General features: G+C 39.7%; 1 protein-coding gene across 1 annotated transcript; it reads right to left on the reverse strand.

The window, feature by feature from the left end:
* Positions 1–14,230: 14,230 nt before the first annotated feature.
* On the reverse strand, positions 14,231–15,871 carry LOC146762778 (uncharacterized). Its single transcript, XM_085538147.1, has 3 exons — positions 15,486–15,871; positions 14,756–15,032; positions 14,231–14,443 (listed from the first exon to the last, which is right to left on the reverse strand). The coding sequence occupies exons 1-3, from the start codon at positions 15,869–15,871 to the stop codon at positions 14,231–14,233; spliced, it is 876 nt and encodes a 291-aa protein (XP_085394273.1).
* Positions 15,872–16,375: the final 504 nt, after the last annotated feature.

Consider the following 16,375-nt stretch of genomic DNA (forward strand, 5'->3'; position numbering starts at 1 on the left):
TCTGTATTGAGACTATTTTAATATGGAATAACTGATAAAATGTTACCGTGTCATCTTTCTTCCTATTAGAATTTGAAAGCAAAATGAAATTGGCATAAATTACAAAATATGATAGACATTTTAAAGCCCTAGTGATTTCTTTCACCATTGCATTGATTTCATTATTATTATTCAGCATAGCTAGGAAAGCAATTGAAGTTCATAAGTAATATGTAACAAATCAGCTTCCTTCAAATCTCAGAGAACTTTATATGAAAATGTGTTGCCAAAGAACTCAAGCCAGTTAGCCTCCCAGATTCCTGGCTTGCATTCAAAGTGGGAAGAAAAATGCTTTCCAGAGCTTGAGCAGAAGTGGCAGGGGCAGTGAAGCACCTTAATAATAGTTATGCCTGTGTAAACAAACATGCATAGAACATTTCACACTGGGAAGAGGAATACTGAGGGCAGTGAAGGGAAATTGTTGAACTGTAAATGAAGATGTATAATAGAACTGAATAGAAAAGTATGTGATGTCACTACTTTAGCCTAGTTTTATAACTGAACCAGTAAATAAGTCTGAAACATGTCAACATTTGTATTTTTATATGTGCAGATTTCTTTATTATTATTATTATCATCATCATCAGAACAGGAGGAAAGACATGAAAAATGACAATACTTTGTCTCTTCTTCCTGATGCTTTTGCCACTGAATTCATAATTAAAACTGAAAGAGTTCCTTGCCTTATTTCTCTACATTTCTTTAGAACTTATTAAAAAAAGAGACGTACTTTAATTGCTCACCTGCTGCTGCTGCTGCTGTTTGCTCTGAATGTTAATTCATTCAAATCCAAATATTTTGTTGAAACCATTACTGTCTTTACAAACTTTCATAAGATCTAAGACTCAGTAGAGAAACAATCTATAACTGAGCCCTGGAATATCTGAATGTCTGACATTTGCATAGGAATTCTCTTGAAATAACATAGTTTACATACATTTAGCCAGGGTTGATATCAGAGAAAACTTTGTCAAAACTTTTTAAATTAGACCATTCATTCTGCTGGTTGTGTTCTGCTGGAACACAAAGTCCAAAAAGCAAAATACTAGCATGACTAGATACAAACATTTTTTCTCTTTTTTCTCATTCTTTAGTCTGCTCAGTACTGTTTATTGATGCTGACCAACGTTTACATAGATCTTGAGAGAGTTCATTCAAATGTTCTGGATACAGACACTCCAGACTATAATGTCTTTATAATCATGGAAGCTTTACTGGTTGTTGTTGCTGTTGTTTGTTTGGTTTGGTTTGTTTGGTTTGTTTTTTCCCAGAAATCAGCCTCGCCGTCTTACAATGACCCTATTACTCCTTTAGTTTACCACACTGATTGTGTTTCTAGATCTATCTGGTCTTTCTGGAAAACATAAGAATTGAAGAAAAGGCATACAAAGAATATGCAATCCTTTCTTAACAAATTTTACATCTTTTTTGTCAAACAGTGCCAATAGTAAAATGAAGCAAACAAAACAACAACAAAAACACAAGGATGAATACACTGCTAGGTGTATTTCATCTAAACACATACCACCTATTCATGTCACAATTAATGCCTCCAAACTAATTAACCCCACTTTTAGACAGCAGCAAGTCATCAAGGTCTTTCTGAATCTTATTTTTTCTTATTTTTCCTTCCATTCTGTTTTCCTTAAATCTCGTAAGAGATATCTTTTCTAATTTCCAGCTCCCTAATCAAATTAAAGTCTTCCTAGTTCACCCTTACTACATGAATTTACCAGTTCTTCTGATGCATTCCCTTTCTCTTTCACTGATGTTTCACAGCTGTAGGGAAAAAAAAGAAAGAAAAAAAGAAAAAAAAAAAAAAAAGGAAAAAAAAATAATAAAAGATGGGCAATATTTACAAAGTTTTTCATAAAGTTTATGGTCATGAGATGATCTTCATTAAGGAAAAAGAGGTGGAGAGATTCCCCTGTTGTCTTGCTCCAGTTTATAGGAGGGAGAGGAGGTTCTTTGATATATGTGTACACGGCATGAGATTAAGAAACAATGGTTCAAATGCTGGACCATACCATTTATTACAAATCTTAATCAGGGAGATTTTGGGAACGGGAAGAGAAAGGGAGGACAGTGATTATGAGGGTAATGGGGAATGGAAAGCAGGTGAAAGGAAAGACAGGAAAGAAGCAAGAATTCTGTAAAGTGGGGACAGTCACCACCAAGATCCAGCAGCATCCTGTTGCATGCCATTCTGATGGTCTGAGGCAAATGCGCAGGGAACAGCAGCATCAGACTGGCTGGCCTTAGGCAGCAAGCAGGTACAGAGACAGAGCAAGAGCCGGAGGAAGAGGCAGATCTCAGGTAGCAGGCCCAATAGAGTCAGTCAGCAGGTAGGCATCACATTATAAAGCATCTGATGTCAGATACCTCCCCTCTTGGTTTTTGGTCCCTATGTTATCCTCCTTCTTCTGCCAACATGGCATTCCTGGCGCTTGGATCAGTGCCTCCTGTGATGGCTATCTCCCTCGAGATAAGCCCACACTAAAGTCTGCTTCCTGGTCATTAAGCTGCAACTCTCTCTCTCTCTCTAACTAAAGATTTTGATAATTTTGACCAGAACTTGCCTGGACTTGTCCATCTGCATCCTTCAGACAAAAGATTTATCAACCATTGACCAGGAACCATTGACCATTGCCTGGACTCATCCTCATCAGTCTTTGAGACAAAGGTGCAAAAGAATCACCTCTTACACCAGTTAAAATGTACCATTGCAAAATTTGCAAAATTACTATAAAACACTGGTCCAAAGAAAAAGCACATGGGGAGAGAGCAGCAGCAATGTGGCTGGCCTTGGGCAGCAAGCAGGTAGCAGGAAGAAGCCGTAGGGTAAGTCCAGGAGGAGGCAGCAGGATTCAGACAGCTTAAGAAAATCTGTCAGCAAGCAGGACTTCCATAGTGAGGGATCTGGCAGACGCCCTCTTGTTCTTCAGCACGCAGGCATCATGCTGTGAGGAATCTGATGTCAGAAACTGAACTCCGTGGCTGCCGATCCCTATTTTATCCTCCTTTTTTTCCTGCCTATGTATTCATCTTATACGATTTTTGCTTTTTTTTCACATATGTCACTCCATTAGTGGATAGAATAGCTTGTAATAGTCTACTGTGGGATCTATGTGGTTAGAAAATCACTAGGCTTTTTTTGTTTTCTTTTTTTTTTTCCTCATATATTTTTTCCTGTCTCTGCAAAGATTTCCTCTCCAGTCAGTGCATTTATTTTAATCATTAGCTTTCAAAGCTGATACTATTTTTGCATCCAAACTTCTGAGCAGTGCTACTTCCAACACAATAAAGCACAAAGGAGACATTCAGATTTACCTTTATAGGTTAAACTAGAGAAGGGTTGGGGGTGGATGGGTGAGAGAACAAGCTTCTAATTAAATTCAGTTTCTACAGGTTTAAGTAGTGAAGAATCCTAGGATAAAGTATGCCATTTAACTGGTATTGCTCCTTGAAAAGAGAAGTCTAATGATAATGTATAATCATGATGCAGCATAAGCAAGAATGCAACTTGGTTTTGTTTATCTAATACGTAAGCCAGTACATGGACAGTACAACAATCTGTTTTCTGGCAGGTAAATTTCTCATTCAGTGAGGAGATAGCTCTTCTAAAAAAAAGCAAACACAGAGCTTAATTGATAGTGAATGTTTAATTCATTTTCATAAAAATCAATAGTCTTTCTCAAGGGGATTACAATGAATTAATTCATTTATCTAGATCTTTAAATCTGATGCATAGCAAACACAAGACATTTAATGAAGGTTAAAGAGTGCTTGCTGAGAGGCCATCAAGATAGCTACATCATCTTGATTTATTTGATTTCTTAACATCATGAGGATTTGTGTGTGCGTGTGTGTGTGTTAAATTATCTATGTCATTCCGGTGTGCAACCAGTACTTCACATCACAGTCCTATTACTACATAATTATCACTCGTGCAAATCAACATACATGAAGTAGTGTCAAAACAGGAATAACTATCCTACATTTGCTAAATAGTAGTGAAATTAGAATCACAGAACCATGGCAAGTTTGGTGTCTTAACCACTTTACTGAGGAACCTGTTCCAGGGCTCAATCACAATCTCAGTGAAGACTTTTTTTCTGTCAGTGACACCAGAGAGACTAACATCTGCCCTTCTGCTTCTCTTGTGAGAAAGCTGTAGGCTGCGATGAGACCTCTCTTCAGTCTCATCTTCTTCAGGCTAATAAAACCTAGGGGCCTCAGCTGTTCCTCATATATCTTGCCCTGTGGACCCTTTACCATCTTTGTTGCTCTTAATCATTCTGTGAAAACTTTAACAGATGCTGAATGTTAAATGTTAGTAATACTCTAAACAACATAGATATCTAATATACGCTAACCACTTCTACAAGCAGGCTGTTAGACTTCCTCTGCCAAAAGATATTAACAGTCCTGAAAACAGTGAAAAGAATGAAGGATAGAGAAAAAAAAGCAGGAGCCTAAAATTCAAAGGGCTTTCATACTGGTCCAATGTTATTTATTTGAATTCTTTCCTTTGCTTATTTCACCACATTTATAGATTTTTGTTGTTGTTGTTTCTTTATCTGTGCGGTGTTTTGTGGATTTTTATTTATTTGTTTATTTTTGTGCAACCATTGTACATTTGCTGTCTGCTACAAATCAGAAAGCATACATTCAAAAATGAAACAAACAAGGAAACAAGCCAAGATTCCAAATAAATCACAGAATCACAGAATGACCCGGGTTGGAAGGGACCTCAAGGATCATGTAGTTCCCACTCCCCTGCCTATCAGGGCCAACAAATATACACATTTACTAGATCAGGTTGCCCAGGGCACCGTCCAACCTGGTCTTGAACACCTCCAAGGACGGGGCATCCACAACCTCCCTGGGCAGCCTGTTCCAGGACCTAACCACTCTCCTAGTGAAGAACTTCCCCCTAACATCCAACCTAAATCTTCCCTGTTTTAACTTAAAACCATTTCCCCTAGTCCTGCTATTGTCAGCCCTTTCGAAGAGTTTACTCCCCTCCTGGGTGTAAGTTCTCTTCAGGTATTGAAAGGCTGCAATGAGGTCACCCCGCAACCTCCTCTTCTCTAGGCTGAATAAGCCCAACTCCCTCAGCCTGTCCTCATAGGGGAGGTGCTCCAGCCCCCTGATCGTCTTCGTGGCCCAATAAATAAATAAATAAATCTCTTGTCAAAGATTAAAATAGTGTTCTAAATTATGCATTAAATTTAAATACACAATTACCTGCATTTTGTAAAGTATTTGCATATGTATATAGTATTATCCAAGTAAATACAAGTGCTGGAACATTTTGTTGCTACTATTGCTGCTAGAATATTGTAATTATGACCAGGAGAGTAGATGATCTTGCTGAGAGTGGACAGCTGAAGGCATGGTAGTGAAGATATTAAGAACAAGGAAAGTTCTTTTCAACATTGTGAACTTGGGAAAGTTTTGGATAATATACCTTCAGCATTTTAAAATGGATATGATGCCATTTAGTGTTTATGATAATTGATCCAAGCATAATGACCGGTCAATAAGATAACCATGAATAAATTGCAAGAGCTTGTCTGAAGGTCTTTTCAAGGTCTGACTTCTGCCATGCAGGTTCTGTAACAACATAAGGTAAACAAGAGTTTGAATAAATAGAAAATTATCTATGTATTTTATCTAATTAAAAATGTAGATATTTATAGACCTTTCTAAGTAGCAAATATAGCTAATTCATCCATGCTTACACATCAAACACCATATATTTAAAAAGAACAAAGAGTGTATTAGGAGATTGTTATGGACAATTTGGACATCTGAGATGTCATTTATTTTAACTAATTGAAAAGGTAACTTTTAGATGTCTTCCTTATATGCCAGTATTGTTATTCACAATAATTGTCATTGGTTTATGTGTTCTTTACCACAGCAGTAAAATGTCATACATGTACTTTAGTTAGATATTTTTGAATATTACTTATTTGTTTTATCTATTTTCTTGTCGCAGTGAAGAACACTACTTTCCAGTTGTTCTAGGGGTATAAAGGGTGTGGTGGTCATGGAGACACTGATGGATGGAAAGAGTGAAAACAGTTCATTAGCTCCCATGCCAAATAATAATAAGTGATCAGGGTAATACAGTTCTGAATACACAGTGAGTTATACAAAACACTTTTCTTAGTTTGTTCTTATTTTTAAGCAAACAAGAAATCAACGCAATTTCATTTTGGCTACTCCAAAAAAAAAAAAAAATGTGCTTATTCAATTTGTTGAATATTTATAATAACATTAAAGTTTAGTTATTATACTGAATCACAGAATCACAGAATGGCCTAGGTTGAAAAGGACCAAAATGATCATCTAGTTTCAACTCCCCAGCTATGTGCAGGGCCGCCATACATACACTAGACCAGACTGCCCAAAGCCACATGCAGACTGGCTTTGAATACCTCCAGGGACGGGGCATCCACAACCTCCTTGGGCAACTTGTTCCAGTGCTTCACCACCCTCTGAGTGAAAAAATTCCTCCTGATATCTCACCTAACCTTCTGTCTTAGAATCATAGAACTCACAATGTTGAAAAGGACATAGAAGATCACCTAGTCCAACTGTTCTCCCATCAACATTACTACCAGAAGCTGCTAAACCATATCTCGTAGATCCTCATCCAGATGCCTCTTGAACACTGCCAAGGATGGTGACTCCACCACCTCCCTGGGTAGGCCATTCCAGGGCCTGACCACTCTCTGAGAGAGTTTTTCCTTATGTCTAATCTAAATCTTCCCTTGCACAACTTGAGGCCATTTCCTTGGGTCTGGTTTGTTGCCTGGGAGAAGAGGCCAAAGTGCTCCTCATCACAACCTCCCTTCAGGAAGCTGTAGAGTGCAATGAGGTCTCCCCTGTGCCTCCTCTTCTACAGGCTAAACAATCCCAGCTCCCTCAGCTGCTCTTCATAAGACTTGTGCTCTAGACCCCTCATCAGTTTTGCTGCCCTTATCTGGTCATGTTCCAGGGCCTCAATGTCTTTCTTGTAGTGAGGGGCCCTAAACTGAACACAATACTTGAGTTGCAGCCTCATCAGTGCCAGGCAGGGGGGTTTGAACTTCATGATCCTTGAGGTCCCTTCCAACCCAGGTCATTCTGTGATTCTGTGTGGTTCTGTGAGTACAGGGGGATGATTACCTCTCCGCCCCTGCTGGCCACACTGTTTCTAATGCAGGCCAGGATGGCATTGACTCTCTTGGCCACCTGTGTACACTGTTGGCTCAAGTTAAGAAGAGCATCAGCCAACACTGCCAGGTCCCTTTCATCTTCACAGTCATCCAGCCACTCAGCCCCAAGCCTATAGGGGTTATTCTGGCCAAAGTGCAGGACCCGACACTTGGCCTTGTTGAACCTCAGCCCAGTGATCCAGCTTATCTAGATACCTCTGAAGCGCCTCCCTTCTAAGGCAGATTGACACTACCTCCCAACATGGTATCATCTGCAAACTTACTGAGGGTACACTCAATCCCCTCATCTAGGTCATCAATAATGATATTAAACAAGATGGGGCCTAGTACCAACCCCTGGGGGACCCTACTTGTAATGGGTCATCAGCTGGACTCCATTAACCACTACACTCTGGGCATGACCTTCTAGCCAGTTCCTTACCCAAAGAAATGTATACCTCTCCAGGCCATGGGCAGCCAGTTTCCCCAGGAGAATACTGTGAGAGACTGTGTCAAAGGCTTTGCTGAAGTCTGGGTAGACTTCATCAACAGCCTTTCCCTCGTCTACCAGTCTGGTCACCCAGTCATGGAAGGAGATGAGATTGATCAAGCACAACCTGCCTTTCATTAACCCATGCTGGCTGGGCCTGATCCCTTGGATGCTAGGCAAGAGCCGTGTGATCTCATGCAAAGCAGACAGCTCCCATGGACTGACTCCTAAACCTTCTAGAGCCATTTCCCAGGCAACACATCTAACTTACTCCCTGAGTACTTTCTCAGAAGTTTATTGAACAACCCCACTAACTTTTTTTTCTCCATAATAAAATAAATAAATAAATAAATAAATAAATAAATAGAACTCGGTGATTTCATTGTCACTCTGGCCAAGTCAGCAACCTACCATCACACCAGGCCTTCCTTGTTCTTAAATAACAGTTCCAGGAGGTTTTCTTCCCTAGTTGGCTCACTCATTATCTGTAACAGGAAGTTGTCTTACACAATCTTTAGGAATTTCCCAGTATGGCTTGTCAGAGCAATGTGATAGTCCCGGATTATGTCCGGAAGCAGAAGTCTTCCATAAGAACGAGAACAACTGATCCTGAGATTTTCTGAATTGCCTATAAAATATTTTATCTGTGCCACATTTGAGGTAGAGAGCTGATAGTAGACACTTGTTATGGTATCTGCATTGCTATCCATGTCCCTAATCCTCATAAAGAGAATCTCTGTCACATCATCACTAATAGTAAGGATCACAGAGTTGAAACTCTCCATTAAAAACAGCATGAAATCTCTAACTTGCCTGCCTTGCCTCTGTTTTGAAAAGCTGATATCCCTCCATTGCAGCACTTCAGCAATGGGACTTACTCCACAAAGTCTCACTAATACCAACAACATCATAACACTGTGAAAAGACCAAAAATTCCAACTTGTCCCATCCTTTCCTCATAGTCTTTGTTGGTGTACAAGTAATACAGATACATTCCTGAGTAGAAATCAATCCCTAGAGCATCTTAGATGTTGATATTAGCTTTTCTACCCACAGACAGTGCTGCACCATTCCTTTGCATTGGCATTCCTTTAGGAACACATTAGTGTTCCTAATGCTGCCTCCTCTCCCCAGCAGGCCCTAATTTAAAGATTCAATCAGTCTGGTTAGGTAATGGGCCAAGAAACATTTTCCCATCAATACGGGTGGGTCTTACAGACTTTTTCCCTAGACTCAACATATCTTTCATCTCATGATGGCTTCCATGATTATAAAATCCAAAATCTGGCTTGATGCACTAGTCTTGGAGCCAGGTGTTGATGACCTGGGATTACCTGTTTATTTCCCTCTATTACTAGGAAGACTGAGAAAATCGCCTGTCCCTCAATTGTCTTTCCTGGAGCCTTGAAATCTCTTTTGACAGACTTCAGGCATCTGGTAGAGATGCTGTTTGTATCCACTTATATGAGAAGTAGTGTCTTGCTGTAGTTGTTGGAGGAGGTGGTTCACGATGTACCTGGAGTGAGGGCAAATGTCAGATGAGGTCAAATGCTGTCTGACAGGTTTTATTAAAATTTCCAAAGAACCAGGAAATGCAGGGAAGATGGGAAACCTAGTTAGCATAAAGAGAGAAGTTCTAGCCATCTGGTCATGAAGCAGGGATTGTCACCACCAAGGACCCAGAAGTGTCCCACAAGTACACAGGAAGATGCAAGTTGGTGACCAGTGTCTCATCAACCCACAATGCTGCAGATTGGCAGTAGAAGAGTTCTAAATCTGAACTGTTAAGGTTATGTGCTATTCATTCTGCTTTTGTGCACCTCTGGTCACTCAGTGCAGTGACATGTCTGTGATACCATCTTTTCTTACTGTGTCAATTATGTGCCTGCCACCTGGAGGGATGTTGGGCATGAATACTGTCTGTGTGGTGATCATCTCTTCCAAAATACACCCTAATAAGTCATCTTGACCTTCTATAAAAACACATACCGTAGTAAAAATCTTTTTATTTTTTTCCTTAATCTTAAATAAGAGTGGCAAGCAGGATATGTCTTAGATGAGTGCCAGTTAAAAAAAATAAAAAAAAAGTCTTACAAGTGAGAAATTGATTGAAGATTATATCTCGCTCAAAAGCTTCCTAATAGCATTCCTGATCTTAGACCTGAGGAGTGACTAAACTTCAATGTGAAGAGGGGATAGTCTACAAATAGGAGCCTCCATTCCCTTCACAAGATAGTCACATATAAGTACAAGTCACTATTTCTTGATGCTGCTAGTCTTTATTCTGCTCTTGCTACACCATCTCAATTAATCTGACATTGGAGGGAGAACACACACAGATGCCTCATACCTCTTTTTTGCCACATCCAAAGCTTTTTAACTTTAGCAGATGCATTTAGGTCTAATATCCTAGTAAATATTTTTATTTAAAGTTTTGAATTTGTTTTCTACCATTTATTTTCACCCGTACAACTCAAAAATAGTTCTTAAAAAAACAAAAAAACAAACAAAAAACCTGCATAATCAGCAAATATACAGGTGTTGTCTGATTGGCATCCATATGTTAAGCTAAATGAATTATTGCATTAGAAAGGGAAAATCAGAAACAAATGGAAAATGCTCACCTGTGCAGGCTCACAAGGAAAACTCCAAAAGGAGCAATCTCCAAAAAGAGATCCTTTCCCAGTGGCAGTCTGGGAAATGGGGTGTAGGAGAGGTGGAGCCAGGCTCCACCCCTTCCAGTCACACAGGTGAATTGCCTTCACCTGTGCTCCACAGCTGACTCATTTCTCACCCCAGGTGGTCAATCAGAAGTTCAGGCCATGACTCAACAGTTCCCATACAATCCTCAAATTTAATATTTTCTGTACAGGATTTAACTTTTCTCTGTTTTATTGTTCCTGTATATTTAAAAGACACAGATTTTTTTATTTTTTATTTTTTATTTTTTTCCCCTTTGTCACGGGTTACTTAGATTTACCTATGCCCGTGACAGGGGAAGCCACCCCGTGCCCCCTCCCCTACCCCCCTCCCCCCCCCGGGGCCCGGAAAGGAGGGGGAAAAGGGGAATGGGATAAAAACAGCGGCAATCTAAGGAGGAAAAACTTATTTTACTAAATATGATATCGAAATACAAGATAACACAATATAATATAATTGAGGCTAACAAATCGAACAAACAGAGAGAGAGAGAGTCCCCGAAAACTGAGAGGCCTACTGTGAACTCTAGGCGACATGGCTGGAACGCTTCCCACTCTCCGAGAAGTTCGAGAGAAGAAGGAGGGCACTCCAGCCTGGGAACGAGATTATATAGCATCCTGGTCCCGTGACTTATCATTACCCCTGTTGTTCTCTGGGATATGTAGTCTTCTTCTGTGGACTGCACATTCAATAGAAGTATCCATACTTTACATGATGTTATGATATGGAATACTGATAGCAAAATTACAAAACCATGACACCCTTCTTCTTTTGTTACACTTTGACTTAACTCTTATGATGATTTTGTCAAGATAAGGGCTACAAATACAAGAGCTGGTATGTTGTCTAGTGTGGCATATATAAAACAATATATATGTATTTCTTTACTTAGCAGTATAAGAAATGTATGGACCTGAGAACTAGGAAATAGATTTGGAAAATATTTCTCTGCAATGACCTCTCGTCATTGCTAAGTGTCTTTAATATCACATTTTGTTTCTCTGTAGTTTTTTTTAATCAATATTGACCTGGAAGCTTTGTAGGAACTCATGCTGGCAGCTCTGCAATCACTGTCTATACTTTTTAATTCCCTTGAGCAGAGAACTTCAGCAATTTAAAACTGTATGTGAGCAATACCATCACAACTAGTAGTTCTTTGGAACGTGTTTGCATCTCTGAAGAGACATCTTAGATCCTAATTCTATTGTCTCCAGGTATTCAGTGATGTAGTAAGAATTACATAGGTCAGTGAATGTCTTACATCAATAGACTTGAGAAAATATGACAGAATAGTGTGAAAGGAAATAAATAATAAAAAAGATACATAAATCAAATACACTTCAGCAGAGATTATATAAAATATGAACTTTTTTTTTTTACAGCTTACACTACATTCTAAGTATACAGCTTTAATGGCTTATTTGTTGACAATACTTAGTTAAGTTATTAAAATCACAGAATCTTAAGGGTTGGAAGGAACCTCTGTGGATTACTGAATTCAAATGTCTACTGCAACTTCTCTTACCACCTATTTCACTTCTCTGTAATTCTCACAATAAAGGATTTCTTCCTCATGATAGTATGGAACATACTTTGTTACCACTCACTCTATCCCTGCACATCACTGAAAAGAGCCTGTTCCCATCCACATGACTCAAACACTTTAGAGAGTTATAAAGTGACAAATTTATCTCTCAGCCTTGTTTTTGCTGAATGTTTTGAAAAGATTTTTTTTCTTTTTTGCCTGTCATCATATTGTATTATAAAAGTATTATTTCTATTTCTAATATTAATATATAAAGTTATTTTCCTTGTATGAGCATATGTCTACCACTTGCAAAATTCTGATTTTTGGTGATTCAAGAAGTTTAAAATTTCCTTTAAAATGGCTTTTGAAATGGAAAAAAAAAAATAAAACAGTCTTTTCCTCATAAAGTATTTCAGGTTTCATAAATGAATATATATCAGATGTGTGGAGGTGAAGGGTAGGGGGGACAGATTCTTTCAAAACCATCATAGATTTTCCAATTTGATGTCCAAAAGTATTGTTAGTTTATGCTTCTGAAGTGTGTGAATAGAAATTTGGTGAAGGAGGTAAAAAATGGCATTATGATTAAAGTACAAGGATATGACTCAGAATTTTAGTAAAGACAAGAATTTTGCCATGAGCTTCAACCATGATGCTGGGCAGCTTACTTGCTCTTTCAGCCTTTTACACTTTGAATGAAATGGGTCTACCTTGTAGACATATTATAAGGTTAAAAGTACTGATTTCAGGCTGCTGTGGTGGTGAAGAATCTGCAAGTACTCACCTAAAACCAGCAATCTTTTTTAGGTCAGTCATTCATAGAACAGAATTCCAGGACTATGCTGAATTTATTTTCCTGAAGTACTCCTCTTATCCTAACAAAGGTATACAGAAAAAAAGCAAGAAAGAAAACAAGCAATAGAGAAAACATGAATATGGGAAAGAAAGGAATGAATAAATATGTTTATAAAATCACTGATCTTGAAAGGACAATTAATTTGAAAACTTGAATTCCAGAAAAAAGAATACTGAGTTGTGCTTCTATTTTGATGTTAAAAAAAAAAAAAAAAAAAGGCACAATCATAGATCATACAGAATAGCCACAGTTTACTAATTTCATTATAGAGTGCTCCATTAATGAACAAAATGGTCCATTTGTAATTTTGAATTGGCTCTTTTCTTTTTGAAGATAACTGGGAAGCTAAATGAGGATTATTTATTTATTTATTTATTTATTTATTTTTAACCCACGTTTCAATAAAAACATAAAAGTAAATATTACATAATAATTTACATTATATTTAAATTATATTATAATTTAATAAATTACAATAAAAAGTAAATATTAGTGAAAATCCTGAAAACTTTTGGTTTTCCTGTGGATTTAAAATAGGCACAAATGCACAGTTATTACTGTGAGTTTCAGATACAGTGAAGCAGAGAAAGGTAGAGAAAAAGTGAATTTAGTTTCTCTGTTATGCTCTATTACATGTGTACCATCTTCTGAAGTTATACATTATGCCAGCAAAAGTCATCGTCAAGGGCTGGTTGTAGCCCATGGCCACAACACTAGGCAAAGGTATAAACTCCTACATGCTCTAAATCAGTCACGCATTGTTTCTCACATTCATACTTGATTATTTATCTTACCTACTCTTAACTGTCATTTTCTATATGTAATGTGCAGTGTAATTTGAAATTTAAGGCTTGTTGGTTTGGATTTATCACAGACAAATTTTGATCCCTCTGTCTATTTGAGTCATATTCATCTAGTTTCTTTTATGTAGGTCACTTTGTAATGCCTCCTATTTATTTCTGTGGCAATTAAAGCAGATATATTTGGTATATTTGGTATACTATTTGGTACAAAAAATTCTAGCTACAAAACGCTACTTTTCAATACCGTCACCTCTATTATATTTGCATTTTCATTAGAAAAGAACAAAAGCCTTCATGTCATGCTCATAAAAATCTACACAAGCAGATGTGACCCACTATTTCACTGCTGCTGGGAAACAGTACAACAGTGTCATTGCTAGGAAAATGTTGCCTGCGCAGTCCGACTTTCACCATGCTAACATCCACTGTTGGTCTCCATATATGTTCCACAAGCAACAATGAATGTCAATGGGTGAATTTTTTTTCTCCGCATCGAGAAATTCAAACACACACATTTATTTCATACGCAGAGTAGGGTGGAAGTAGGAAACTGGATCAGTTTGAATTATGCAGCACTTGGAAGCTTTCTAAACATTCTTCAGGTCATGAGTTGAGCTTCAGGAGGAGTCTGCAGAGGGTCTCTAACAATCCCCGGCGACATCCATCATATTGATGCTCTGCTGGCATGAGGATCGTTAAATATTGCACCATTAATTCTATGTTGGCCTCAATCTGATGGAGCATGTCTGCAGCATCCATGTTGTCCATTTCATCCCACTCGGTTTCTGAGGAAGCTGAGGCTGTTTCTCCCGGTCCCTGGAAGTGAGAGAACATGGGCACAGTGAAAGGGATGCAGGCTCATTTGGCAGAGCATCACCCTGCAGGGCTTTGACTGGCATGGAGCATTTCCAGCCTCTCAGGACTGCTCATGGCAGCCTGTGGGGCTCAGACCACCTCTGACAGGCCCTGTGTTGTGTGGGGGTCTCTTACTGTGTGGCAGCCCTGTGGAGAGAGCTAACGGATATCTGGGGGTCTGCTTTCCTTGGCTGTCTTCGTATTTATGGCCTTTATGGTTCCTTGATTCACAGCCACTGTACTCTCCTTACACAACGCAACTCGGCTGCTTACCTGTCCCCCAGTTCTTAATCTTCTCCAAAGGACAAAGGCATTCTTCAGGAGCTGGACAATGCAGATAGTTATCAAGGCATCTGTAATGAGCCAGGTTCTCCCTCCTAGCACAAAATAGTCCCAAAGGCGTCCCAGGATGCCAGGCAAGCTGTAGGCCTTCTGCTTGGTGTCCAGGGACTGCTGCTTTGGGCCTTGTGGAACGACAGCCTTGCTGCCTCTGAACCAGACCCATTTAGGGCACTGGGAAGGACCAAGCCAGCAGGGCCAGTACGAGGTCAGGATCTTGGTCTTCACTGCATCCTGCTCGCTGGGAAGGACCTGGTTCTTATTGCCATCCTCTGTTATTGTGGGGCAGAAGTCCAGGCCAAGCCAGCAGAGCCAGAGGGAGGTCAGGATCTTGGCCTGCACTGGATGCTGTTCCTTGGTAAGGACCTGGTTGTTCTGCCTGTCTTCTATCTTGATGGGGCAGGAAGTCAGGCCAAACCAGCAGGGCTGGGTGGAGGTCTGGCTCTTGGTCTCCACTGGCTGCTGCTCCTCAGGACGGGCCTGGTTTGTCTTCCTGCTCTCAGTTGCTACGGGGCAGGAGGTTAGGCCAAACCAGCAGGACCATGTGGAGAGCCTTTTCTTTGTGTCCACCTGACGCTGCTTCTCAGCAATGACCTGATTTGTCTTCCTGCCCTCAGTTCCTTTGGTGCAAGTCAGGCCAAATAAACAGGGCCAGGTGGAGGTCTGGCTCTTGGTCTCCTCTGTATGCTGCTTCTCAGGAAGGGCCTTATTTGTGTTCCTGTCCTCAACCCTGACAGGACAGGAGGTCAGGCCAAACCAAAACAGCCAAGTGGAGGTCAGGATCTTGTTCTCCACTGGATGCTGTTCATGGGGAAGTACCTGGTTTTTCTTCCTGTCCTCAACCCTGACAGGGCAGGAGGTCAGGCCAAACCAGCAGGGCTGGGTGGAGGTCAGGGTCTTGGTCTCCACCAGATGCTGCTCCTCAGGAACATTCAGTTTTGGGTCCTGATTCCAGACCCAGCTGAGATAGCTGGCATAGCCAGAGCCATGTCCCACAAATGGAGACCTGGTCAGAGCCATGGCCAGCAGGAAAGCCAGGCTGAACTTCATCCTTTTCTCTCCCAAGGAACAATCTCAATGCACAAATGGCTGTCACCCAGAGCAGAGCTCCAGCTGTAACCACCAGGACACAGTTGAGTTGTGAATAAGTCTGCCCAGGGAAACTGACTTTTCCTTTAAGCAGTGTATTGTAGACTAGAATAGCTGGTGAGCTACAACATTTTACTCATTGTTTTGACACTCTTTTATGACCTAGTCAATTTTATTTAAATTTCTTTCTCTGAGTTCTACAGAGTGAGATAGATGAGCGAGGCATGAGTTAAAAAGGGTAGAAGTAACTTCAGCCTATTTTGCAAACAATGGGATGATTTTGTTTTTCTAGATTTGGAGAATACTTTAAATCCTGTGGAAACAAGTACTGCTGAAAATAATATGAATGGAACTAACATTCCAATTAAATTTTATCAACGACTGTGTTACAGATCTAAATCTAATGGGAAGCATTTCATCAAAAGAATCATGAGAGGCTAACCCAGTGGGTCCCAGTATTTTCCC

This window comes from Coturnix japonica, chromosome 1 (genome assembly GCF_054131305.1).
Source record: "Coturnix japonica strain WE chromosome 1, WE-NBRP24, whole genome shotgun sequence".
Classification (NCBI taxonomy): Eukaryota; Metazoa; Chordata; class Aves; order Galliformes; family Phasianidae; genus Coturnix; species Coturnix japonica.

Bases quoted from the DNA above. Each gene is read 5' to 3' on its own strand.
- LOC146762778 (XM_085538147.1), bottom strand. From the start codon at position 15,871: ATGAAGTTCAGCCTGGCTTTCCTGCTGGCCATGGCTCTGACCAGGTCT. The intron at 15,033-15,485 runs GACCTCCACCTG...GACCAAGATCCT, and splicing joins ACAGAGGAGACCAAGAGCCA to GACCTCGTACTGGCCCTGCT. The intron at 14,444-14,755 runs GTAAGCAGCCGA...TCTCACTTCCAG, and splicing joins GATTAAGAACTGGGGGACAG to GGACCGGGAGAAACAGCCTC.